The sequence below is a fragment of the Rhineura floridana genome, chromosome 15, assembly GCF_030035675.1.
Source record: "Rhineura floridana isolate rRhiFlo1 chromosome 15, rRhiFlo1.hap2, whole genome shotgun sequence".
Classification (NCBI taxonomy): domain Eukaryota; kingdom Metazoa; phylum Chordata; class Lepidosauria; order Squamata; family Rhineuridae; genus Rhineura; species Rhineura floridana.
In genome coordinates this window covers 34679320-34704463 of record NC_084494.1, presented here as the reverse complement: position 1 = coordinate 34704463, position 25144 = coordinate 34679320, and the positions used below count along the sequence as shown (strand labels likewise).

The window sequence follows — 25144 nt, the reverse complement described above, 5'->3', positions numbered from 1 at the left end:
CCAGTCAGAGTAGACAGTACTGGACTAGATTGACCAATAGTCTACCTTGAAAAAAAGTAGCTTCCTGTGTTCGTATCAGTGACGGCCACCACTGGCCACAGGTTCCCCCATCCTTGCATTAAGAGAAACTCTAGCCTCATCTGCTCTATGCATTTAGAGCACTGTGATACCCCTTTAAACAGTCATGGCTGCCCCCAAAGACTCCAGGGAAGGGTAGTTTGTGAAGGGTGCTGAGAGTTGATAGGAAACCCATGTGCCCCTCACAGAGCTATAATTCTCAGTTCCCTGGGATGAGGGATGGATTGTTAACTTAAATCACTCCGGGAATTGTAGCTCTGGGCGGGAAACAGGGTTTGCCTAACAACTCTCTGCACTCTTTACAAACTAGTTCCCGGGATTCTTTGGGGGCAGCCGTGACTGTTCGGAATGCCGTGATGCCGCGATGCCGCTTTGAATGAAGAATGCAGGTGGGGCCTCTGATGCCTCCGGCAGGCTCCATTTTGGACGCTGTGCCTTGACTCGTGTCCCCGTCTTCCCTGCTCTGCAGATGCCAATCTCACCAGGTGTCAGGAGGACCGATCAGCCGCCCTCTCTCAGTCCCGGCGTCAGGCTTACGCAACCTATGTCCCAGAATGTGGCGACGACGGCTCCTTCCTGCAGGTGACCTCTTTCTGCCTTTGCTCAGAAGCATAGCTCTGTTTCCACCACCCCGCCCCATCCCTGTGGGGTACTCGGATGCTGGAAGGTGGGTTTCCCTAACGGACTCTAGCAGAACCATCCTGATGGTGCGGTGATCTTGAAGGAGCGCCCTTCATTTGTGTTATCTCAGGGTTTTTCTGAGCAATCTTTTGGAGGGATTGTACGTTACAGTGGGTAGACGTGCATTGCTGTGAGATTGTGATGGAATGCATTGGTGAAAGCAAGCAGAATCAGATGGCAGCAGCCTTTGCCAACCTGATGCCCTCCAGATGTGTAGGACTACAGCCCCCATTAGTTGTGCTGGCTGGGGCTGATGGGAATCATAGTCCAATGTGGCCCAGTCCTCTGTCCAGCCCCCAGGACTCTCCCCATGCCATGCCTCTCATCCACCCTCCTTTGCACCCTCCTTGAATGTTTTCGTCTAGCTGAGATGGGCCCTTGAAGTTTAATAATGCCTTTTGGTTGCCTAGATTGAGGATAGAGAGGGATGGGTGAGTGTGCCTAGGAGCTAGCCACCTATGGAAGGGAGGAATGCTCTGGAGGCAAGCGGTGATGGGAGCTTTGGCCCTCCAGATGTTACTGAACTGCAGTTCCCAGCATCCCTGCCCACTGGAGGGCCAATGTTTCCCCACAGCTGCAAGATATTCCCCCACCCTCATTGACACTATTTATTTATTTCTATTTGTAAATCACTTCCTATGAAATTTCTTGAAACTACTGAACTATAAAATCATAGAATAATAGAGTTGGAAGGGGCCTATAAGGCCATCAAGTCCAACTCAGTGCTCAATGCAGGAACATATATATATATATAAGACAGTTTTGAAAGCAACAAACAGAACTTCACTCAAGCTTGCTCTTTATCCCTATAAGGATTCCGTTAATCACCTAAAAATATATATATAAACATAATTGTGATTAACCAAACAGAAGTTTTTATTATATTAACAAAACGTTATATATATATATAGAATTACAATTTTGTACAGATACAGGAACTGGGATAAATGTCTCCACTGAAAGGACTAATTGAAAAAGGAAGGTCTGTTGATGGCATGAGGGGGGAAATGTGTGGTTTTGACTGAATTAGCACACACACACACAGCTTCTTTCTCTTCCTAGGTGCAGTGCCATAAACAGACTGGCTACTGCTGGTGCTCCACACCGGAAGGCAAGCCAATCAGCGGAACGTCAGTCCTCAACGAAACGCCGAACTGTACAGGTAGGATGCCCTTTCCCAGGGCAGGGGCAGGTGTCTCCCTCCTTTGTCAGAAAAGAGGCATGGGCATCCGCAGGGGTTTTTCCAAAGTGGGGGGAAGGTAAAACACTGAGACGGAGAAGGCTACTTTATTACAAAAATGTAGAAGAATTGTGCTGGTACATTTTGCCTCGTATCTCAGGTTCTACAAGTGCTAGGAAGCTACTCTTAAAAACAACAGCAAGGGGACACATGAAAGGTGGGGATCTGGTGGTTTTGGTTCATCGGGGGAAGGATAACTGACCTCCCCTTGTCCCCCTTGTAGACACCCATGGATGGAGGGTCCGCAACATTTATTCCTCTCTGGCTCTACTTCTGTGCTTTTTAACTCTCAGAAATCCAACAGGGAAAGCTTTTCCTGGCACGGATTTCCACCCCCCATCCCCCATTTTCTGCATATCAGGATGCTCTTTTAAGGTGAAATAACAAGCCAGGAAAAAAAGTTGGGGATCCAGTTTACAACAGAGGAGGAAACTAAACAAAGCAAAACTAGAGCCGGCTTGTAAGTCTTTAATTCCTCCGGCCTCTTTCTGTCTCCTTTCCTCAGGGTCCTACACAGTGCGGACTTCATGGCAAGATCCTAACTCCTCTCGCAGAGGTAAGGCTACACCCACTCCTGTTCCCCCCCCCTGCTTTTGCACACCCCACACCTCTGCCAGATACTAGCCTGGCCTTGTCTGCCAAATGAGACAATGTATTTTAAAAACCAAGCCCATGGAGCTAAGGGGTGGATCGTAACTCAGTTAGGGAAAGATCTGACCTCAGCGGTGGAGCACCTTCTCAATCCCTGTCAACTCCAGGCAGGGCTGGGAGAGACTTCTTGTCTGAAGCCCTGGAGAGCTGCTGCCAGTCAGTGCAGACAATACTGAGCTAGATGGTCCACAAGGCAGTGTCCTATTTGCCTGTGTCCCTAAACTACTTCCTAAGCTTTGGGATCCTCAAGGAAGGAAGAGTACTCCCTCTCCAGGCAGGTGTGGGTATTGCACTTCCACTTTTGTGACTAGAGCCCCCCCCCCCAGGAAGAGAGAAGGTAGAGCCAGGACTCCTGGGTTTATCTATTTATGATTGCATTTATATCTCCCGCCTTTCCTCCAAGTTGCTCAAAGTGGCACACACAGTTCTCCCCCTCTCCATTTTATCCACACAACAACCCTGTGAGGTAGGTTAGGCTGAGAAGCAGTGACTGGCCCAAGGTCACCCAGCAAGCTTCATGGCTGAGCGGGGATTCGAACCCTGGTCCAACACTCTAACTGCTTTGCCATGATGGGTCCATTTCCAGCTGTGGGAAAGAGGAGTGGGTTCAGTGGTTGGACTCTGGAGGGGCACGATTGCTAAAGGGAGCACAAACTTGGGTTGTCAAGTTTCCCCCTTTCTGCCCCACGGCAGGCAGGAATGCCACAGATTCAGCTTTCTGAACGTGTTGGATTTCTGCCTGTCCAAGGCACAGAGCTTCTGTCAAGGATAACCCCCGTCTCCAGCCCTCCTGTAGGTCTAAACTCCTTCACTCTTTGGACAGAGTAGATGACATTAAAACCTCTGTAATAGTTGCCTTCGAACTCTTTTCTTCCCTGAACGCAGAAGGCGGCGCCAAGCCCCGGCCCACCCAGCCAAGCTCCGTGCCCCACAAGCAGGAAGGTAAGTGGTCCTTTGCCCCCTCCTTAACCAGAGCTTGGAAAAGTTACTTTTTTGAACTACAACTCCCATCAGCCCCAGACAGCATGGCCACTGGATTGGACTGATGGGAGTTGTAGTTCAAAAAAGTAACTTTTCCAAGCTCTGCCTTAACCCCCCCAGCTCCCACCCACCTACCCCCATCTGGAGCTGTAAGTAGCTTGGGCTTTTTTTTGCCACTGCTACATGATTGGTTACTTAGTTGGTTGGCTGCTTGTACTTTAACAAGGGTGGGGAACCTTTAGCCCTTCAGATATCGCTGAACTACAACTCCCATCATGCTTTGCCACTGGGAATTGTAGCTCAGCAACATCTGGAGAGCCAAAGGTTCCCCACACTACAGGGAAAGGCCTGTGATGTGCTTGTTATAACCAAATGTGAGAACAATATGCAATACGTGTGCATACACTAGGGTTGTGCTAGAATTCCGTGCAGTTCAGATTCAGTACCTAGTTTTCCAGTGATTCGCTATCGTTGTGGATCAGATTTTTATGAAGCAATTTTCTGCAGCTATTTCGAAAATGTATTTTTTTAAAAAGCCTCTAAAACATCAATATTAATACTTTTATTTATATTTTCTTTCAAAAGAATCAACATTTCCTTTCAAAATATCAATATTAATATCAATATTTTTGCAAGGGGAAGAAATCCAGATCAGTAAAAGCAGGGGAGAAAGAATGAACTCAGACTGATACCAGCCTCTTAAGACAATGGAATGCTTTTGAACTGGCACTGGCCAATGGATCTCATCCCTAGTGCGTGCACGCACACATGTACTTAAAGAACGCTTAGGCTGTGTACACACCATACATTTAAAACACACTGTCCCCTCCAAGAATCCTGGGAACTGTAGTTTACCCCCACAGAACTACAATTCCCAGCTCCCTTAAACTACCGTTCCCAGGATTCTTGGCGGGGGATGTGTTTTAAATGTGCATTAAATATATGGTGTATATACAGCCTTGGTTGATGAATCAGTTCAGGCTGCTATCCACCCTGACCGTAAGTCAACTTGAATTCTTTTGGGTTTTCCTCCGAGTAGACATGCAAGTAAGCTAAACAAAGGTTTTGGATGAAAACCCCTAAGGCCAAGGGTTGCCAAGGTGATGCCCTCCAGCTCTTTTGGGACTACAGCTCCCATCATCCTTTACCGTTGGCCATGCTGGCTGGGGCTGATGGGAGTTGTAGTCCAAAACTACTGGCAGGCACCACCTTGACAAGCCCTGCCACAGGCCAGGATCCAAAGAGGTGCAATCAAAGGCTTGGCGCCCTTTATGGGATTTTTTACTTCCTCCCCTCCTCCTGCCACGTCATCAGCCTCTTTGGAAAGTCCCTTCTGATTCAGAAAGTGGCTTGCTATGATTCATGGGGTGCCGAAGTTCTGAAAACCCTGATCCAAAGCACCCTGCAGAAATGGCTGGGCAAGTCTTAGGATCCTTTATTTTCCCCCTCAGTGACGCACAGCCATGTCCCAGCCCAACCTTGAAAGAGAGGCTCCCTCCTCTATGAAAGAGCCCCCACCCCTCTGCTAAGATGGTGCTTGCTCTCTGCAAACTTGGTAGCAGCCAACCTGGGTGTCCCCCAGCTGTTTTTTGGACTGCAGCTCCCACAGGTGTGCGGCTGGGGCTGATGGGAACTGGAGTCCCGCACCCCCCCCCCCAAAAAAAACCCTCAGCTGAAGGGCACCCAGATTGGCAAAGTCTGCTTCATAACATTTAAAAACAAACAAACCGTGTTGCTCTGTTAATTGGGAGCCTCTGTTTACTCAAGCAAAAAGGCTATTAATCCAGCAGGTCAACAACGCGGGCTTAGCGAAAATCACAGGCCTTTTTCCCCTAAGTTGAGCTGGAGCAACCAATTGAAATGTCAAGTCTGTGGCAGTGCTTGGGTGCAGGATAGAAAAGAAAAGAAATTGCACGTGCATCATGACCTTTGGGGTGCTTCTCCTTGCGAGGGGGACAGGTTGGGGGTGGTAGCATTGATGCAAGTCTTTTGGCATAGCCCACCTCCCTGCCTGGCAGTGGTTTACATGCAGGGAAGAGATGGCCCTGTCATCACTGATGTAGCCAGGGACTATGTTGCCTTTCAAGGCAAAGTCATAGGGCTTGAGCCCCAACCCTGGGAGCGACACCCTATAAGCCAGACACCCTCGTTCCCTCTCCCCCATCCTATATGTGGAGCAGAGCTTGGAAAAGTTACTCTTTAAAACTACAGCTCCCATCAGTCCCAGCCAGCATGGCCACTGGATTAGACTGATGGGATTTGTAGTTCAAAAAAGTAACTTTTCCAGGCTCTGGTGTGGAGTGACAACAGGCAGTGATTATTTAGTGGTGACAGCAAATTCTACATGGGCTCAGGAGCACTCTTTGTCATCCAGTGACTTTGTGCGCACTGGTGTCATTAATGGGTTTGGGGGCTGAGCCCCGGCACTCTGGGGGAGGGGGAGGGCTGCTTGTAGCATAGCAATGGGAATGTGTGTACCTGGGGAATTTCTGCCCTCTTGTGGAGGGAAATGGGATCCTGTGTTGTTTGGGAACAGACAAATGTTTGGATTGCTGGCAAGCCTGAAGGGGTGGGGAAGGTGCCCTTTCCTGCTAGGGCGAGGGAGCAACATTGGTACCATGATTTAGAGGGCCCTCCGGCAAGAGACCATCTCTGGGCCTTTGTTTGCCCCCTTGCTAAATTGATCTGAGGGGAAAGGACCGTAGCTCAGTGGCAGAGCATCTGCCTTACAGCCTTGCCTGCAGAAGGTGCAGCCTCTGGCATCTCCAGGTGGGACTGGGAAATTCCCCCACCTGAAACCCTGAAGAGCTGCTGCCGGTCAGTGTTGGCAGTGCTGAGCTAGATGGACCAATGGTCTGGCTCAATATGGAGTGGCTTCCTATCTTCCTGTGACCCCCTCATTGCCTTTACTGCCAGTGGCTCAGCTGCTGCTCCTCTTCCTCATCATTTCAGCCACCTCGGTGCTGGCTGCTAGACACAGCAGGCAGCGGCATCTCCCTTTTTTTTTTGTCCTCACCGCCATCATGGACTGGAGCAAAGCCAGAGTTGGGTGAACAAGCAAGCAGGTGGCGATGGTGAAGAGAGGAGGAGCAAGTCCAGGGGGGCTCTTTTCAGCAGCGGCCCTCCTGGGATGTGGGCCCTTGACAGATGCCCAACTGTACCAACCCTTGGCATCAGCCCTGTATTGGGGTGTGTGGTGTGTGTGGTTTGCATTAGCAACGTGAAGTGGATGGGGAAGGTGTCAAGACAGCTAGGTGGTTTGAAATACCCCCCTAACACAACATCTGTTATTCATGTCTCTATTTCCACTCTGTCCAGAGGGGACCTCTTTGCCGTTCCTCATTCCTGTTATAATTCCGGATTTCAAGCCCAACCGCATGGTGAAGCCGGCTCAAGGTGAGGACTTGAGAAGCGCTCTCTCTCTCTCTCTTTCTCTGCAGCCAGGCTTTTAAAAAGGTCCCCACCTAGGACCCAGACATGCTCTCGCTTTGCCCCAGTTCTGCCCAGCTGCAGGAAACGAGCTCTACAAAGGCCTCCGGCTGTGCATTCTCCCTACCACCAACTAGGGTTGTCAGGTCTCTGGCTTTCACCCGAAGTCTTCGGATTTCTTGGGTCTTCTCCAGATCTCTAGGTAACTTACTCCAATCTCCGAACTCTCAGCTTTCATTTTTTTAAAAAAGTTTCTAGGTGGTCTGGTTCATGAGATATACACCAAAACATCAGCTGCCGCCCCCTGCAACTTCTGTTAACTGAGCTCATAGCTGGCTGCTCTAACCCCACATTTTCAGGTTTGTAGCCAATAAGTGAAGTCAGGGTTATAATTAACGGGATTTGTTGACATCCAGTCAGTAGCTAGACCCCACTGCAAAGCCAGAAGATTGTTGTTTTTCCTGCTTGTCTGAAAATCTCATAAATAATAGCAAAAGTCTTTTTCTGTCTTGTGTGCAGGAGTCAAACAAGTTTAAATTTTCCTGGGCTGTTGAAAAGGGCAGTGTTTTGAAAATCTTCCCAATATGAAGCTTTAATCCAGTACTCACTTTTCTGGGAGTAAACTTGCAATGCTAATTCCACACACCTGGAGTAAACACCATTGAATTCCATAGGACTTGCTTTTGAGTAGATGTGGTTAAGATTGTGCTGTAAATTAATGGGACTTTTGAGTGAATGTAGGAAAGGATTGTGTTTGTGTGGTAGATCTTTTTCTCCCCCTCTAATCCTACTTTTTAAAGCAATTAGGCAGGGCTTACTTAGGTATCACTGCTTTTAATATGTAGGAAACTAATACTTTTTTTTTTTTACAAAAATGTTTTGCAACGATCAACTGGTTTTTACAACAAACTATTGTATGGGGTGTATGGCTTTTTTACATCCCCAGTGTGCCTGTATATGTATGGAGTCTTTCCAACAACTCTGTGAGGTAGGGTTGCCAATTGGAAACCAAGACAGCTCATAACAAGAAATAAAACCCTTTAAAATCCAATAACTGTAAAAACAAGTATAAACAGTTGCAGAACAGCTTAAAGTGGCATGATTCTGAATTTTGGGTTCGGTGAGTGAAGTTCCTTATCACTTGAGGTTGCAGTTCTATGCACGCTTCCCTGTTTGAGATGCCCCTTCTGTAAGACTACAGAGGTAAAAATTAACATAGAAGGCATAAAATCAGTGTCAGGCCTTGTTCAGAACCTTGTTGTTCCCAAGGTGCTGCCTGTGAAGATAGACCAAACCCATGTGCATTTTCTCTCTGTCAATTATGATTCATTGGAATTGGGTTGGCTGTCAAAGTGAGTTTATAGCAGCCCACAGGAAAGACAGAAAAGGGTAGAGAATCTTCTTACTCTTACTCATTTCTCAAACCTCTTTCTGAAGTGAAGGGTCAAATCTGTGAAGACGTTTGCAGCAGCCATGTTAAAAGGCAGGGGCAGGGCATTCCAGGCAGTGGGTTTCCAACCATGCTTAGATATGGATATCTTTGCAGAGGATCCCTAGTCAAGCTTTACCAACACACAATGCAAACCATAACTACTCAGAAGTAAGTCTTATTGAGTTTTATGGGGCTTAGTCCCTTAGTAAGTATGTTTAGAATTGCAGCCTTTAGGAGCATCTATCTTTACGCCCCAGTGCTCCCATCTCCACCACACTAGACTCCTTTCTTCCTACAATGGCCTTCTGGTGACTGGCCTGGCCTGAGGCACTTAAACCCTTCTTGCCGAAAGCAAGTAGGCTAGATTAAATGTTCCCTACCCAGGCTCTATCTTTTAGCTAAGATTTCTATCTTAATTTCCAATCAGAGAAGTGTTTTTGATTGAATTGTATGCTCCAAGCAACTCTGGTTGATGCTTACTGTATCATGCATAATTACATCACTAGGGCCCGTCCCTGTGACATCACTAGGGACCGCCCCTGAAACCTCAGGGTTTGAGATACTTCTGACTTGGCAACCCTATCACCAACACCCCAAGTCAGGAAGGCCTCGCCAGCCAGGAACCTACAGAACCGGCATGGAGATTTCTGCTTGCTGATGGACCTGGCAGAGCAAGAACTAGGTATCTTGGTGCCCGGGCCAAACAACATGAAAAGTGCCCGTAAGCCAACTTCCTACTTTATGATGTAAAAAAAGAACAGTTGTAACACAGCAATAAACAACCAGTACATTTCCAGATTTGGCTCAGACTGCGTTAGTGAATATTCATGGATTATTTCCAAGAGGTCTAGCATATTGCTAACTCTGGAACTGTGATTGAAATTGGCCTCATATCTTAGCGCCAAATCCAATCACCTCACCTAACGCAGCATTATAATAAATAAGTGTGCTTGAAAATGATGTGTATACGTTAATCATGATTTTGGCACCCCCTTGAATCAGCTGCCCAGAGCAAGGGCCTTGCTAGTTCCAGCTCTGGGTCCTGGGATGGGGGGGAGTCCCTCAGGGTCACTCGCGGTGTGGAAATCAATTCCGCTGCTTCTCCTCCAGTGACCTGTTTCCCTACACAGCAGGAGTTGGGGATCAGGATCCAGCCAGTAAGCCAGATCCTGGGCTCTGTCCACTCTCCACAGGCCATTTTGACAGGTATCCAGACATGGAATTTAATGAATTTTATTTTAATGTGTTAAACTTAGCTGATGGTTTCCAACCAAAAAGTCTACTATAGCCTTTGCCAACCTGGCGCCCTCCAGTTGTTTTAGATTACAACTCCCATCAGCCCCAGCAGCAGCTGGGGCTGATGGGAGTTGTAGTCTAAAACAACTGGAAGGCGTCAGGTTGGCAAAGGCCGGTCTACAGTCCTGTAGCTGGGTGGAGGGGTTGTCTGTTGTCTTGTTTTTGACTGATGCCTGCTTGTGCCACACACACCGCTCACCCCTGCAGAGTATCCCCCCTCATGCGAGCAGGAACGCCGTGAAGCCATCGACGAGGCCCGGCAGCACCAACAGGAAGGGACCTTCATCCCGGAATGTGAGGGGGACAGCACCTACAAGGCCGTGCAGTGCCACCAGGCCACCGGGTACTGCTGGTGTGTGCGGGTGGACACCGGCCGGCCAGTTCCAGGCACTTCCACGCGGTCAGTATTGTCTTCCCCTTGGGGGTCCTGTTGGCGACTACCCTCGTTGCCTCCCTACCAATGGTGGGGCCAGAGAAGTAGCATCAAGATGCTTCCAAGGGAGCTTCCAGACAACCCATTTCTTGGGCGTTTATCCAGATTTGTTTTAGAGGTTAGAGGACGGCAGTGTGGTATAGTGGTTAAGGTGTTGGACTATGACCTGGGAGACTAGGGTTCGAATCCCCACACAGCCATGAAGCTCGCTGGGTGACCTTGGGCCAGTCACTGCCTCTCAGCCTCAGAGGAAGGCAATGGTAAACCTCTGAATACCGCTTATTGTGAAAACCCTGTTCATAGGGTTGCCATAAGTTGGAATTGACTTGAAGGCAGTCCATTTGCATTTTTAGAGGATGGCCTCCATACACTCAAACCCATTTATAGCACACAAGTGTCATTTTTTTCTCAACCCGGAATAGTTTCTTGCTCATCCTTGACGTGCTGCTTTCAGTCTGCATCAATTCTGGATCCTGCTGTCCGCACGGCTGGATGTGATTACTTGCTAGAGGTTTGAAAACATTAGGTGATCCATGCCTTTTCCTCCCTGCACGTGCCCCAGGTGAATGAAGGAGGAAGTAGCAATTGTGATCTTGGTATGCGCCCACCCACAATGGCATTGGGCAGGTATGGACACACACACCATGGGCAGGACTGCTCACATCTGTTCTGAAATGGACACACTGCAGGGTAGTGCAGAATCAATGTGCCATGAGCTTTTATTTTTGGAATGAAATTTGGAATGCTTTCCAAGGGCAAAAAATATGCAGTAGATCTAGATTGTGTGTGGGCTACATGGAAAAAATAGGTATTCCGTCTCCATTGATTCCAGAATAAGGGAAGGGCTGTATCCCAGTAGTAGAGCATCTGCTTTGCGTGCAGAAGGTCCCAGGTTTAATCCCTGGCAGCATCTCCTGGTCATGCTGGGAGAGACCCTTCTCTGAAATCCTGGAGAGCAGCTGCCAGTCAGTGTAAACACTACTGAGCTAGCTGGCCCCATGGTTTGACTCGGTATAAGGGAGCATCCTATGTTCCTCATAAAATTTTCTGTGTACACAGCCGATGTTGGCTATTTAATGGGCTTTCATTCTGATTTGTTTGCAGGGAGGTCAGGCGATGTTGCGTCAATGCAAGTGTTATCCTCCCCACTTTGCAGAACATTTCCCCATCACTTTCATATTTATCTATTTATTTACTATTGCAAAAAAAAAAAATCCAAAATGTTTAGGAAGCGGGTTTGTTGTGACTTCCCAATCTGCTATGATTGCACGACCTGAATTTGCCTGTGTGTGTGACTGAACCCCACCTGAAAATAGTGACAATCTAGAAGCTCCTCAAGAAAGAGGAATGTTAAAAAAACAAAAAACAAAGATTCCTGTGGCATCAGGCCAGTATCTGGCATCCCACATTAGCCAACCCAGTACCTCCAGGAAGCCCACAAGCAGGGCATGAAGACAAACAAAATAGCCTTCCTCTGCTGTTGTGCTCCCCAGCACTGGATACTTGGAGATAGACTGCCTCTGGACATGGAGGTTCCATGAAAGTTGTCATGTTTAATAGCTGCCTGTTGAGAGGGAAGGCAAGCTTGGGAACAGACAGATCCCTGCTAGGTCCCACCCCTTTCTCTTCCCAGAGTCTCATTGGATGCCCCCCCCAAACTTCTTTCCCTTCTCTCTGTGCCTTATGGAACGCAATCTTTGGCTGCCTCTTATTTCCATCATGCTGAAGGAGTGTAGCGAGCCAGTGTGGTGTAGTGGTTAGAGTGCTGGACTATGACCTGCGAGACCAGGGTTTGAATCCCCACACAACCGTGAAGCTCGCCGGGTGACCTTGGGCCAGTCACTGTCTCTCAGCCTCAGAGGAAGGCAATGGGAAACCCCCTCTGAATACCGGTTACCGTGCAAACCCTATTCATAGGGTGGCCATAAGTCGGGATCGACCTGAAGGCAGTCCATTTCCATTCACAGGAGTGTAAAAGAGACAGGATTGCTGCGCCTCCAGCAACTTTTGGTTCCCCTCCAATTTTTTTCCATTTCTGCTGTTCACTCCAGTATCCCTGTAAACTAAGAACTAGTGCCTGAGCTTGCTTTTTCTTCTTCTTCATCCCTTCCAGCCCTTTTTCCTTTTGTGTCGTGCCTCTTGGATTGTAAACCTGAGGTCAGGAACAGGCTTCTCACGCATATTTGTAAGGCAGCCTGGGTGGGAACCTTTTTCGGCTGAAGAGTGGGATTGAAATGCTTCTTGTTGTCAATCAATCCGTGTCCTCCTTCCTTCTGACAGGAACTTCCCCCCAGACTGCGAGGCCGACCTGGCAGCCAAAAGTGCAGAAGTGGGCTCCCTTTTCCGAGACCGGACACTGCCAGGTGGGACTTCGGGTTTGCAGGCTAATCGTTTTTCTTCTTTTTGAACATTTCTTCATTGTCTTTCTATCAGATGCCCTGGGGACAGACTATTTAAGGCTCTGAAGGTGAACGATTCCTTCTGTTCTTTCCTGCTAGGTTGTCCAGGCTCCAAGAAGGCAGAGTTCCTCTCCAATCTGATCAAAGCCTTGGCTTCTGACATGCTGCAATCAAGGATGATGCCAATCCCCTACCCACGGTAAAGGTTGCCGCGATGGGGCCAAAGAGGGGGGGGAGGTCACCAAACTTTTTGCCTCTGAAGTAGGTTCTCTCATTTCCCCCCCACTCTTAAATTCAGTTCTCCACATTTCTGTAGCAATTGGGTTTAAAAACAAATCCCTATGAAAATTCTCCAGCATTTTAGTGGAGATTTCTCCTAATAAGCACCCCTTTGCATGCAGTTTTGGCTAATGTGCACATTCTTGCTAGCAATTTCTCCCAACAGAACGCATTTTGTATGTTGTTTTCACTAATATATTCATTATTATTATTACTTGCCCGCTCCCAACAGAACGCATTTTGTATGTTGTTTTCACTAATATATTCATTATTATTATTACTTGCCCGTCCCAGGGTGGGTTGCAACATCTAAAATACAATATTAAAAAGAATTAAAACACATTTCAATCACAAGAATAGGGTGGGTTCTGAAAACCTGCATCTCAGGAGCCAAAGGCCAGGCTAAAGAGGTGTCCCTTAATGTACGCATTTTTGTAGACATTGTTTGGACGGAGAAACTGCATCACAAATTTTGAATAAGTGCAGATTTTGAAGGATGGCTGACTTTCGGTTGTCATTGTTTCAGAAAGTGCGGGTTTCATATATTCTGCTTCGAATGTGAATTGAGCCGCATTTCTACCGCATCCCTGCTCTGGATTCCAGTTGCTGGGAATCACAAGTGGGAAGAGCCTTGTTGCCCTCAGGTCCTGCTTGTGCGCTTTCTTGTTGGGGCATCTGGCTGGACTCTGTGAGAACAGGATGATTGAACTAGGCAGGCCGCTGGTCTGATCCGGCTACAGATCTCGTCTTATGTCTTTATGGTCTCTGATCTGCATCCGCAGGTTTTCGGACAGCTTGGTGGGCCCCAGCCTGGAGGAGCGGGCTGTGCGCTGGCAATTTGTGCGCCTGGACAAAGACTTCAGCAACAGCATCAGCGAGCGGGAACTTCGCCCCCTCAAGCTGTACATGAAGAGGAACACCCGCCCCAAGCGCTGCGTCCGCAAGTTCCTGGATTACTGCGACCTCGATGACAACAAGCTCATCTCCCTGCATGAGCTCAAAGGCTGCTTGGGACTGAGTTAACCCCCTGGTGAGTATTCTCATGCACCTCTCACTCAGCTGCCAGTAATTCCATGATGCACATCCATCTGCTGATGAGCCTACCCCCCCCAACACACCTGTGCCATAGTGATGGGGGCTGTGTGTGTTCCAAAATTCTGCAGAAAAATACATATAGTAGTGGACACAAAATTCAGTGTTCTGAATTGTTATATTATGTTTCTAGTTCTCATGACGGCAAACATATGCCTGAAAGGATGTCATCATAGAAGGGGCCTGGCGGAGATCATTTGGGAGGGAGTTCCACAGGGTGGGGGCCACAATTGAAAAAGCCCTCTCTCTAGTCCTCACCAGTTTGGCTGTTTTGACTGATGGGATGGAGAGAAGGTCTTTTGAGGCTGATCTTGTTGGGTGGCATAGCTGATGATGCTGGAGGCGCTCCTTTAGATAGACTGGGCCGAAACCATATAGGGATTTAAAGGTCAAAACCAACACCTTGAATTGGGCCCGGTAAGCAACTGGTAACCAGTGCAACTCTTTTAGCACTGGAGTGATATGATCTCACCGGCGGCTGCTTTTAATCAGGCGCGCCGCCGCGTTCTGTATCAGTTGCAGCTTCCAGACCGTTTTCAAGGGTAGCCCCACATAGAGTGCATTACAGTAGTCTAGGCGAGAGGAGACCAGGGCATATACCACCGATGGGAGCAGATGATTGGGAAGGTAGGGGTATAGCCTCCGTATCAGATGGAGTTGATATAGCGCTGCCAGGCTCACAGCCGAAACCTGAGCTTCCATGGACAGCTGGGAGTCAAGAATGACCCCCAGGCTACGGACCTGGTCTTTCAGGGGCAATTGTACCCCATTGAGCATCAGGTCTAAGTCCCCTAACCTTCCCTTGTCTCCCATGAACAGTACCTCGGTTTGTCAGGGTTCAGCTTCAGCTTGTTCCTTCCCACATCCTTTAGTGGCCAGGGGAGCGCTGCAGTCTTCCCATGGTCTGTGAAAGCTCTGCCATGGCACTCAGGAGAAGATTTCGGGGCAGCTAGTAACTCAGGTGACTGCCTAACCCTGGAGCATCTTAAGCGCTGGAGGTATCTGCCACAGACCATCTGTCAAACAGTGATGCAGCAACTGAGACAAACACACTTCAGTTTGCACTGAAAGACGAATCTCTCTAATTTGCCCTTCCTGAAGCACTATGAGAACTGAAACACAGTCAGCCTTCAAAATTTGCATGTCCCTACATGTTGCAATGCAGTCCTCAACCAAGTAATGTGTGGGAAAAAATGCATTGTAGGTAAAGTGTACATAAAATTGCATATATTAATGAAAATAACTTACAAAAATGTATTATATTGGGGGAAATTGCTCGCAAGAATGTATGTATTAGACAACAGTGCATACAAAAATGTGCAGATTAAGGGAAATTCACACTAGAATGCTGATGAATTTTCATGAGGAGTTTAAAAACAAAAAAAGAATTGACAAACTGATGCAGAGAACTGAACTTAAGAGGGGGGAGATGAGAAACAGAGAGAAACTGAAACTGACAGATTCACCTGTTCTTAAGCATCAGTGCTGCTCATTCAACAAACAATGTGAATGATTGTGATCAGATCAATGTCTGCCAAACTGATGTTTTCTATGACAAGGATAAATCAAGTAGGTGCTAGTTGTCCATCAAAGTCATGAAGTGAACCAAAATACAATTTTTTAAAAAGGGGTATTAAAAAGTCTGGAGAAATGGAGAGACGAATGCTGGACACTGCATGCCATCTTCCTCTTCTGTGCTTGGGCTGCATTTTCCACCCTGCCACTCACCTCTCTGCACATGTGTGCACGCGCAACTAAGCTGGAGGTTTGCCAGCTGCTGCAGTGCGCAAAGCAGAAGCCTTATGGATGAGGCATCAATTCCTTACACCTCGCACACCGCTCTGGCTGCTGATCACAGGAGGCAGGCTCTGTATCAGCTATTTGGCATGATTGGGCACATGCTAGTGTCCTGCCGCATGATTCTTGCCTGGAGGGCCCTGAACACCTGGAGATAGGCCTTTGGAGACGAACTGCTGGAGTTTCAAGTGAGGGCACAGGCACCATGGACCAGAATCCTCTTTATCTCGAGTCAGGTGACCTGCAAGAGCCGCTCTGGTGCTACAGCCTGCCATATAGTTCCAAGCCCTGTGATGCTTCTCACTCTTTCCAGCTTCTTGGACAGCTCCTTGAAAGTTTGGACTAAAACCCAGAGCGGATTCACTGCCTCACTGGCAGTGGAGCCACCCTCTCCATTGCCCTCTGTTTATGAAGGTAGTTTCCCTGACCTATCCAGTCCCAAGCTGTCATCTCCTCTGCCCATCTCCTCTTCCTCCAGCTGCCAGAGCCACAGCCTTGCCTGCCACTGGAATGTGACAGGGCTTGGAACACATTGTTCCTCTTTCAAAGCCCCGCCATCCACCACCCCCCTTTGCTCACAACTTAAATCCAGCTTCTGCTGCTCCCACTGCCAGTTTCCACCACAGACAAAGAGGGACTCTGTTCATTACCTTCTGGCAGATTAAAAGTGGATTAGCTTCGTGAAATAAAGTTGCCTGCAAAATGGCTACATTGACAACATCTTTTCTCCTGAGGAAATTGATTAGGTTCACTTGAAACCCTCTTTCCTCCTGTTCCCCTAACAGGGCAAATTGTTATGGGAATTGTGTGGGGAAAACCAAAATCCTCCTTCCTAATTGAAGGCCAATGGGGTTTTTTTGTACTTGGCACAGTTTAATTGATGGCATTTTAATTTTGCTTTTCTCCGCTTGATTAATTCTATTCGATCTTTTCTCATTCTTTTGCTTGATTTTTCCCTCCCTCAATTTAATTATTTGCCAGTAGCACACACTACTGGCAATAACACATTGAAGTAAAAAAATACAGTCAGGAAAGCCTTCCGTTCCCATGGAGGTTATCTTTCTAGGGTGGGGACGTGAAACCAGGGAAGGGTCAGTCTCCCACTTCTGAGAACTTGCACCTCTGAGGGCGGGCCGTGGCCTCCTTGTGATGGACTCTCAGTTGTCAGCTTTCATATTAAAACAGACAGAAGTCTCCCTAGCCCTTGAAAGTAAGGATGGAAAGACCTGTCAGTTTTGGGTCTTTCCATTTCCCATTTTTCCAATATTAAATTCAGTTCTCCACATTTTTGCAGCAATTTATGGATTTTTCCCCACAAAAAACTCATGAAAATTCTCTAGCATTTTAATGCAAATTTCTCCTAATAAACACATTTTTGTAGGCAGTTTTGACTAAAGTACACTTTTTTGCAAGCAATCTCTCGTCATATTGCGCATCTTTGTGTGTTCACTCATATATCCACTTGTATGCACACTTTCCCTTAACACATGCATTTTTGTAAACATTGGTTGGCGAACTGCATTTTGAAGTGTGAATTTCGAAGGACGGCTGTGTTTGGTTTTCATATTGTTTTGGCAAGCGCAAATTTGCTAGATTCAGTTCACCCCTCACAGAGCTACGACGCCCAGCACCCTTAACAAATCACAGTTCTCAGGATTCTTTGGGGGAAGCCAGGTGCTTCAAAGGTATGGTGTGTATATATTCTTACATGCTGTGTGTACAGGCTGTGTTACTAGAAGGATGAACATGAGCCCCGTTAGTCAGTATCGAGCCAGCTTTCTTCTCCCACCTCTTGGTATTCTGGCCAGTCAGTGCAATGCAAAAACACTGTGATGATTGACAAGCATTTCACACGCACGCACACCATTTCTCTTGAAAATCTTTTAAAACATTTACATAATTTCAAATATATTACACATTTTGTATATAGGTTCTTGATGTCTTGATCTATGAACCTTCCCGCTACTAGGGTATCCCTGAGGGTCTGGCTTTAGGGTAGCTGTATGGCCTGCTTTACAGAGGACAGTCCTCTATTGGAAGGCATCCCCTCTTTGAAGGGCTGTCCAGTCCAAGTCTGGTTTAAAGAGAAAGAACCCCTAAAAAGGGCAAGCTGCAGGGGCCTTGATGTTGCCCATCAACACGTAGCAGCAGCCGGACAGCAGAATTGAGACCATACCCTTCTCCACTGTGTTGAGATGTATTGTTTTCCCATTTAAATTATAGTAAATCTTTCTAAATTTGCATGGGCCCACATAATACTAGCAGATGCACGTTTTTTGCACAATGGTGTCCTCCTTTGCAGAAGCAGCCACCCTTATTCGTCCCTATCGCCACAATGTTTTTGGCTACAGCCCTGATGCCCAAATGCAAACTTTTAATGCCAGTAATGTCCCTGATGAATGCAGAGCCTTGGAACTGAGAGACAATATGATGTAACGGTTAGGGTGTTGAACTAGGAGCACTGAGAGGTGGGTAAAAATCTCCACTCTGCCCTGAAGCCCACTTGGGCAACCTCGGTGCCTCCGCTGTCTCTCACCCTAACCTGCTCCACCAGATTGTTGAGAATAAAACTGAAGCAGGAAAGGATCATGTACTACTCCGAGGTCAGTGGGGCAGTGAATCCGCTCTGGGTTTTAGTCCAAACTTTCAGCACCTTGGACAGCTCCTTCACACTTCGGACTAAATCCCGGAGCGGATTCACTCCCTTACTGACCTCAGAGCCCCCAGCCCCCACTGATGCTAGCCCATGAAAAGCTGAACCATTTGTGACATAAAAGGAAAACCAACAACAACAAAGCGTTTATCCCAGTCTGCATCTGCACTGGAATTTTTTAAAAGATGGTTTTAAAGATGTTTTGTTTTAAATATTTTTTTAAAAGGTGTTTTTAGTGTTTTATCTATACCTTGGCACAGTCATTAACCAAAATGGAGACAGTAGTCAAGAAATCAGAAGAAGGCTAGGACTGGAGAGGGCAGCTATGAGAGAACTAGAAAAGATCCTCAGATGCAAAGATGTATCACTGAACACCAAAGTCAGGATCATTCAGCCCATGGTATTCCCGATCTCTATGTATGGATGTGAAAGTTGGACAGTGAAAAAAGCTGATAAGAGAAAAATCAACGCATTTGAAATGTGGCGTTGGAGGAGAGCTTTGTGGATACCATGGACTGCAAAAAAGACAAATAATTGGGTGTTAGAACAAATTAAACCAGAACGGTCACTAGAACCTAAAATGATGAAACTGAGGTTATCATACTTTGGACACATAATGAGAAGACATGATTCACTAGAAAAGACAATACTGTTGGGAAAAACAGCAGGGAGTTGAAAAAGAGGAAGGCCAAACAATAGATGGATTGATTCCATCAAGGAAGCCACAGACCTGAACTTAGAAGATTTGAACAGGATGGTTCACGACAGATGCTAAAGGAGGTCAGTGATTCAGAGGGTCGCCATAAGTCGTAATCAACTTGAAGGCACATAACAACAACAAAATTGTAAAAATCTGCAGAATTTCCCTGACTAGTCACCTAGATGTGATCCTTACCCTCTACAGGTGACAATGCTGGTGAATTACAAGCCTACACTTATTTTAATTTCTCTCTCTGTCTCTCTCTCAATAGACTTTCCCCTGAAAAACAATGGAGCTGTTCCCCTCTAGAAGCCCATGGGGCACTCTCTCTTTCTCTGAGCACTGCATTCCCGCCTCTGATTGCAGACTCTTTGCACTTTAAAGATACAGACTGGACTTTCTGCCCAGAAAGCTGATGATGGTTTGGGAAGTGGTGATAAACATGGAAGTGGGTGGCGCACATGTGGATCTCAGTCCACCTTCAGTGTTTGCCTCCTTTTTTTTTTTTGCTTAAAAAATGTAGATAAGAAAAGCCTGCAGAAACCATCTACCTTTATAGATCTTTTGAAAGTAATAATAAAAAATGATATTTTAATCTTTGCTTTATTTTTACAATGTAATTTTCAAGAGGGAAAAAATATGAATGTAAAGGACTTCCTTGTTAGAGGGTATTTGAAAAGGGCATAATCATTTAAGTTGCTGCCTCTGCTAAAAAATAAGTTGGATTGTAAAACAAAATTTAATCTGTTTATTTGAATCAATAAATTATAGCTATACAAGGGTGGTATCTTAGATATCTTCTGTTCCTTATCAGGGACCCTACTTTCAGTCTGGAAAAATTGGGTGCGGATGGTCAGAACTTCATTTCTGGAAAGTGGATTTAGAGAGGTCGTTTGGGGGGGGACGACTCCAGCACAGAAATACAATGTGGATGGCACAGTGGGAGATTAGTTCTATGAATGGGTTTTGTAATTGCTGCAGTAACTACACCCTGGAAAGTGAAGAGGGGGGGGAGAGAATGGATGCCTAAGAACATAAAGGAGACCCCCGATGGATCAGCCTCGAAGACCATCTAGTCCAGCATCTTGTTCTCACAGTGGCTAACCAGGAAGCCTGCAAGCAGGACATGAGCTCAACAGCACTCTCTCTACTTGGGATTCCCAGCATACTGCCTCCAACAGTGGAGGTAGAACACAGCCATTGTAGCTAGGAGCCGTTGATAGCCTTATCGTCCATGAATTTGTCTCATCCTCTTTCAAAGCCATCCAAGGTGGCACAGAAGTGACTGGTGTCCTCTGTGACTGTTGGGGCATTAAGGAGGGAGACCAACCACAGGTGCAGACAGAGCCAGTGATGGGGAGAGCCGACTGACTCCACTTTTGTCCTCCATCCTCTTCCTTGCTGAAGTTGTGTGAAGGCAATACTGAGACTAAGGAGGGAGAGGAAGCAGGGCCAGCACCAAGGGGCAGCCAGGTTGGGCCCTGGCTGAGGGCCCCTGTGGCCCAGAGGGCCCCCTGAAGGGCCCCTCCCTAGGGTGGGAGGGTAGTGCTCCCGTTCTGCGATCCGCAGCAGCGTTGGCTCGCGACATTCCTGCCGTGAATCGCAGAGGGAGCTCCCAGGCGCCTCCTCCCAATACACCCAGTGCAGGCTTCAATAAACCTGCCCACCCACTCCACCTACCTCTCCCATCCCTGTGAAGGACGTGCACGTGCATGCCTGCCATCAACCAAGATGGTGGGGGAGGCTTTCCTGCAGGGCTGACACCCCCACTGCCATCTTGGTTGATGGCAGGCTTGAGTGCTCAGTGCGCACTTCATTTACAGGGATGATAGAGGTAGGTGGGATACACAGGTGGGTTTATTAACCCTGCACCACTTGTATGGAGGGGTTGGGCTATGGTGCCCCGGGCCCAGGGCAGGCTGGTGCCCAAGGCTATCATATCTCCCCTCTAGGGTTGCCAGGTTCAGGACCTGAGACTGATCCTGTATCTTTAGGAGAAGAGAAAGTCAGCCAAGTGCAGGTGTTCTTGCAACACTGTAATGGGAAAAACCACAAGGTGGAATTCTCCCTTCCCCCTGTACAACTTTCAAAGATACAAAGGACCACTTGGTTGCCAGGCCCAGCATCTTAAGTGAGAGGTGTTCTGTATCTTTAAAAGTTGCACAGGGAGAAGGCAGAATTCCACCTTGTGGTTTTTCCCATTACAGTGTTGCAAGAACACCTGCACTTGGCTGACTTTCTGTTCTCCTAAAGATACAGGATCAGTTTCAGGCCCTGGACCTGGCAACCCGACTCCCCTCGGTCTTCTCAAGCCTGAACCTGTCCAGCCCTTTCAGTCTCTTCTCATGCTAATGACTTTTACTTGTATTTGTGTGTAAGCCACCCTGATCAGTTTTATTTGAAGGTAAAATGCATTTGTTAAATTTCAGTCCCCAATCTCTGCTACCCTGCCGTAACCACATCCTGCCGCAAGAATTTCTGCATTACTTAGATTCCAACTCCAATGCACTTCCTGAATCTAGAAAGGAGGATATAGGTTGTAGTCCACTAAGTCCTACTCAGAGTAGACCCACTGAAATTAATGAACCTAAGTTAGTCATGTCTATTAACTTCAGTGGGTCTGCTCTGAGTAGGACTAGCATTTAATACAATTCCATGCATTTTTAAAAGCCTCCCAGTTCACAATGCCATGGAGTACAGCGCCCTCTGCTGGTCTATAACTGCATGATGTCATCAGCCTTCAAAGTGGTTATTCTTTGGTGAAACTTGTTTCTTTTTTAAAACTGTGCTAGCTAAACCCATTATTTTCATACCATCAGCAGTGATACATTTCTAAAATGAGAGCTGCCAGGCCAAATGCCTGTGTAGAAGCTGGAAATCCAGTCTCTTGATCTTGTTCTGTGTTGGCTGGCGTTAAATGCTCAGTGCCTGCTTTTAGTTTTTAAAATAATGATTCAAAGAGCAAACTTTGAGGTCACTGTTGCACCCATTTGATAGCTGAGGGACTGAGGATGAGGCAGGTTATGAGGCAATGCTGGAAGTCAAGTAGGGTTGCCACCTCACCTCCCCACAGGCCCCATTCCTGTGCCTTTAACAACAGAAATATTGATTTTTTTCCGGGCCTGAAGAAGTTCTCACCTGCTAAATTTCTGTGTGACTATCACATCATCTCCTTGACAAGCCTCTGTACAAGAGACCTGGTCTTTCTGCCCCTGGTTACTCTGGTGCAGGAATGCAAAAACGTTTTTTTTCAGCCCAAGGGCCGCATTTGCTTCTGGCCAAGCTTTCGAGGGCCACATACGAACAGTGGGTGGTGAAGACAGAGGGGGAAATGAGCAGAGCAACAATTGTATTTATTATTTAACAAAATTGATGTACCACTTGACTGTGAAAAATCTGAAAGCGGTTTTACAAAAAAACACATTAAAATGATCAGTAAAAGCAGTTAAAAACAAGTAATTAAAAACATTTTTAGAAACGATTAAAGACAAGGGACTCAGAAAAGGTTACTTCCACATCTCTATGTCTATAATGTGTCTATGTGGCTGTTAGAAGAGTAATGTAAATGTTACCTTTGTACTGTAGGTGAGTTTCCACACACAGCCCTCTCTCTACACCCAAGCAAGCAGAGGCATGATCAGAGTTCAAGGCAAAATCCCTCTGAGTGTGAAGCATGGCCAGTGAGGGGTGCGGTTTGGAGAGAGTTCCAGGGGCCAGGAAGAGAGGCCTGTGAGCTACATTTTCCACCTTTACTCTAGTGCAAGGATGGGGGGCATCCAGATGTTGCTGAACTTCAGCATCTATCATCCCTGTTTCTTAGCACTGTTGGCTGGAACTGATGGGGGTTGGAACTGGAATCCAACAACATCTGGGGAACAGATTCCCTAGCCCTGTTCTAGTGGTTACTGAATAGGAAGGGAAAGGCTCTCTGCACATGCTAAGTAGCATCCTTTCAATGTTAGTGGATGACTTTGGGCTAGTCACTATTTCTCAGCCCTTGCAGGGCTGAAGTGGGGATAAATGGGGAGGGCAGGAGAGCTGAGTATGCTGTCTTGGGCTTCTTGGATGAAAAAATGGAAATGGACTGCCTTCAAGTCGATCCTGACTTATGGGCAACCCTATGAATAGGGTTTTCATGGTAAGTGGTATTCAGAGGGGGTTTACCATTGCCTTCCTCTGAGGCTGAGAGTCAGTGTCTGGCCCAAGGTCATCCAGTGAGCTTCATGGCTGTGTGGGGATTTGAACTCTGGTCTGCCAGATCGTAGTCCAACGCCTTAACCATTACACCACACTGGCTCTCTCTTGGATGAAAGGTGAGATATAAAGGGGGGGGAATGAAGAAATAAACCAGATTGGCAGTTGACTCTTATTTCAACACTGGCAATGGGACAGGATCCTTCACTGCCATGATAGAGTGCATCAGGCTACTTTTAGGGGGTGCTGGCCAGGCCATGTGCAGGGGTGCAGGGGGGTAAAGGGGGCAAACTGCCTGGGGCCCCACAAAGGTGAGAGCCCCCAGAAGAGCTGATTTGTAAGGTTAGTGGACAAACAAAGTTGCACATCTCCAACTATTTGACTTTTGACTTTCCTGGCCGTGGATTACAGAGCCAAATCGGTAAACCTATTCCCAGAATTCCCTTCCTTGGTGGAATATAGAAAGCTGCCTTACACCGTCAGACTATTGGTTCATCTAGCCCAGTATTGTTGACACTGACAGCAGCTCTGCAGGGTTTCAGGTAAGGAATCTGTACCAGTCCTACGTAGAGACGCTGGGGATTGAATTTGGGACCGTCCGTATGCAAAGCGGATGCTCTAACACCGAGGTACAGCCCTTCTGCAACTTGGGACTGGCTTGTCCCAGTCTTGAGCAGGGGAACTTGGCCCCAACACCTCCTGCACATTTTGCCCATTTAAGTGAAACAGCACTCATTTCTCTTAATGAAACTATCATTGTTAAATACTGGACATGAAACTATATAATAATTCTTGAGGTCGCTGTTCTGTGCACTGAAATACACTACACCAGGAGTAGGCAAGGTGAGGCCCTCAGATGCTGCTGGACTACAACTCCCATCGTCCCCTGACCATTGGACATGCTGGCTAGGGCTGCTAGGCAGTGGCGGCTGGGGGCTTCCGATGTCAGTGAGGCAGTGGAATCCCCTCCAGGTTTTAGTCCAAACCTACAAGGAGCTGTCCAAGGTGATGAAGCCCCTCCCCCCCGCTAGGAGTTGGGTGTTCAGAAACATCTGAAGGGTACCTCTGCACTATGTTATCCAATGATTTAGAGCAAGGGTGAACATTTGTGGTCCTCCAATTCCCATCAGCCCTGGCCAGCATAGCTAGTGGTCAGGGATAATGGGAGTTGTAGCCCAGCAACATCTAGAGGGCCACTCTTTGGGCTTCTACCTTGTTTCTTCTTGAAGTTAAATGTCTGAGTGATTTGCGTGGTGTGAACATCTCTTGTTTCTAGTAAACGCACACATCAATGCATGTGACTGTGCATGAACACTAAAACCATGTGCCGTGCTCAGCCAGCCATGCTGCTTCTGAAGTATCTTTTGAACTGTTCTCACATTCTGATTTACAAGGGTGACGTTCTTCCAAAAAAGATATTTCACCAAAAGGCTCCTTGGCTTTTAAATCAGCAGAGGACAGGCTGTTGCAGAGTGAATGGATGCAGCCCGTAAGCGACACAGCGGAGCCTTCAGCAAATTAATTTTATTTATGTATTTATTTATGTATTTCCACACATAGTTATTTAAAAGCATTTCTAAACCCCTTAATATTTAAACATCACTAAGCGGTATAAAAAACCCCATCAAAGCAGCAGAATAAACATAAAAACCAGTAAAACAGTGTTATAAACCTAGATAATAACAGCAATTTGGTAATAACAGAATCCAGTCTGATGGGTCAGAAAATGCCTGGGCAAAAAGGTGTCTTTACAAGACCTCCGAAGCAATGGATGACTGATGCTTCGCCTCTGGCAGAGATAAGGGCATT

The 25144-nt window shown here is 47.0% G+C and overlaps 1 protein-coding gene across 1 annotated transcript in view; it reads left to right on the top strand.

Annotated features, from left to right (window-relative positions):
* Positions 1 to 19920, top strand: part of LOC133370644 (SPARC-related modular calcium-binding protein 1-like) — a 47735-nt gene extending 27815 nt beyond the window's left edge. The window contains exons 3-12 of the mRNA XM_061597234.1: positions 548 to 660; positions 1822 to 1921; positions 2505 to 2555; positions 3536 to 3592; positions 6950 to 7027; positions 9996 to 10188; positions 12502 to 12584; positions 12720 to 12819; positions 13682 to 13929; positions 19413 to 19920. Coding sequence (XP_061453218.1) covers positions 548 to 660; positions 1822 to 1921; positions 2505 to 2555; positions 3536 to 3592; positions 6950 to 7027; positions 9996 to 10188; positions 12502 to 12584; positions 12720 to 12819; positions 13682 to 13922 — 1016 coding nt within the window. The 3' untranslated portion in view covers positions 13923 to 13929; positions 19413 to 19920. The remainder of the gene's footprint in view (positions 1 to 547; positions 661 to 1821; positions 1922 to 2504; positions 2556 to 3535; positions 3593 to 6949; positions 7028 to 9995; positions 10189 to 12501; positions 12585 to 12719; positions 12820 to 13681; positions 13930 to 19412) is intronic.
* Positions 19921 to 25144: the final 5224 nt, after the last annotated feature.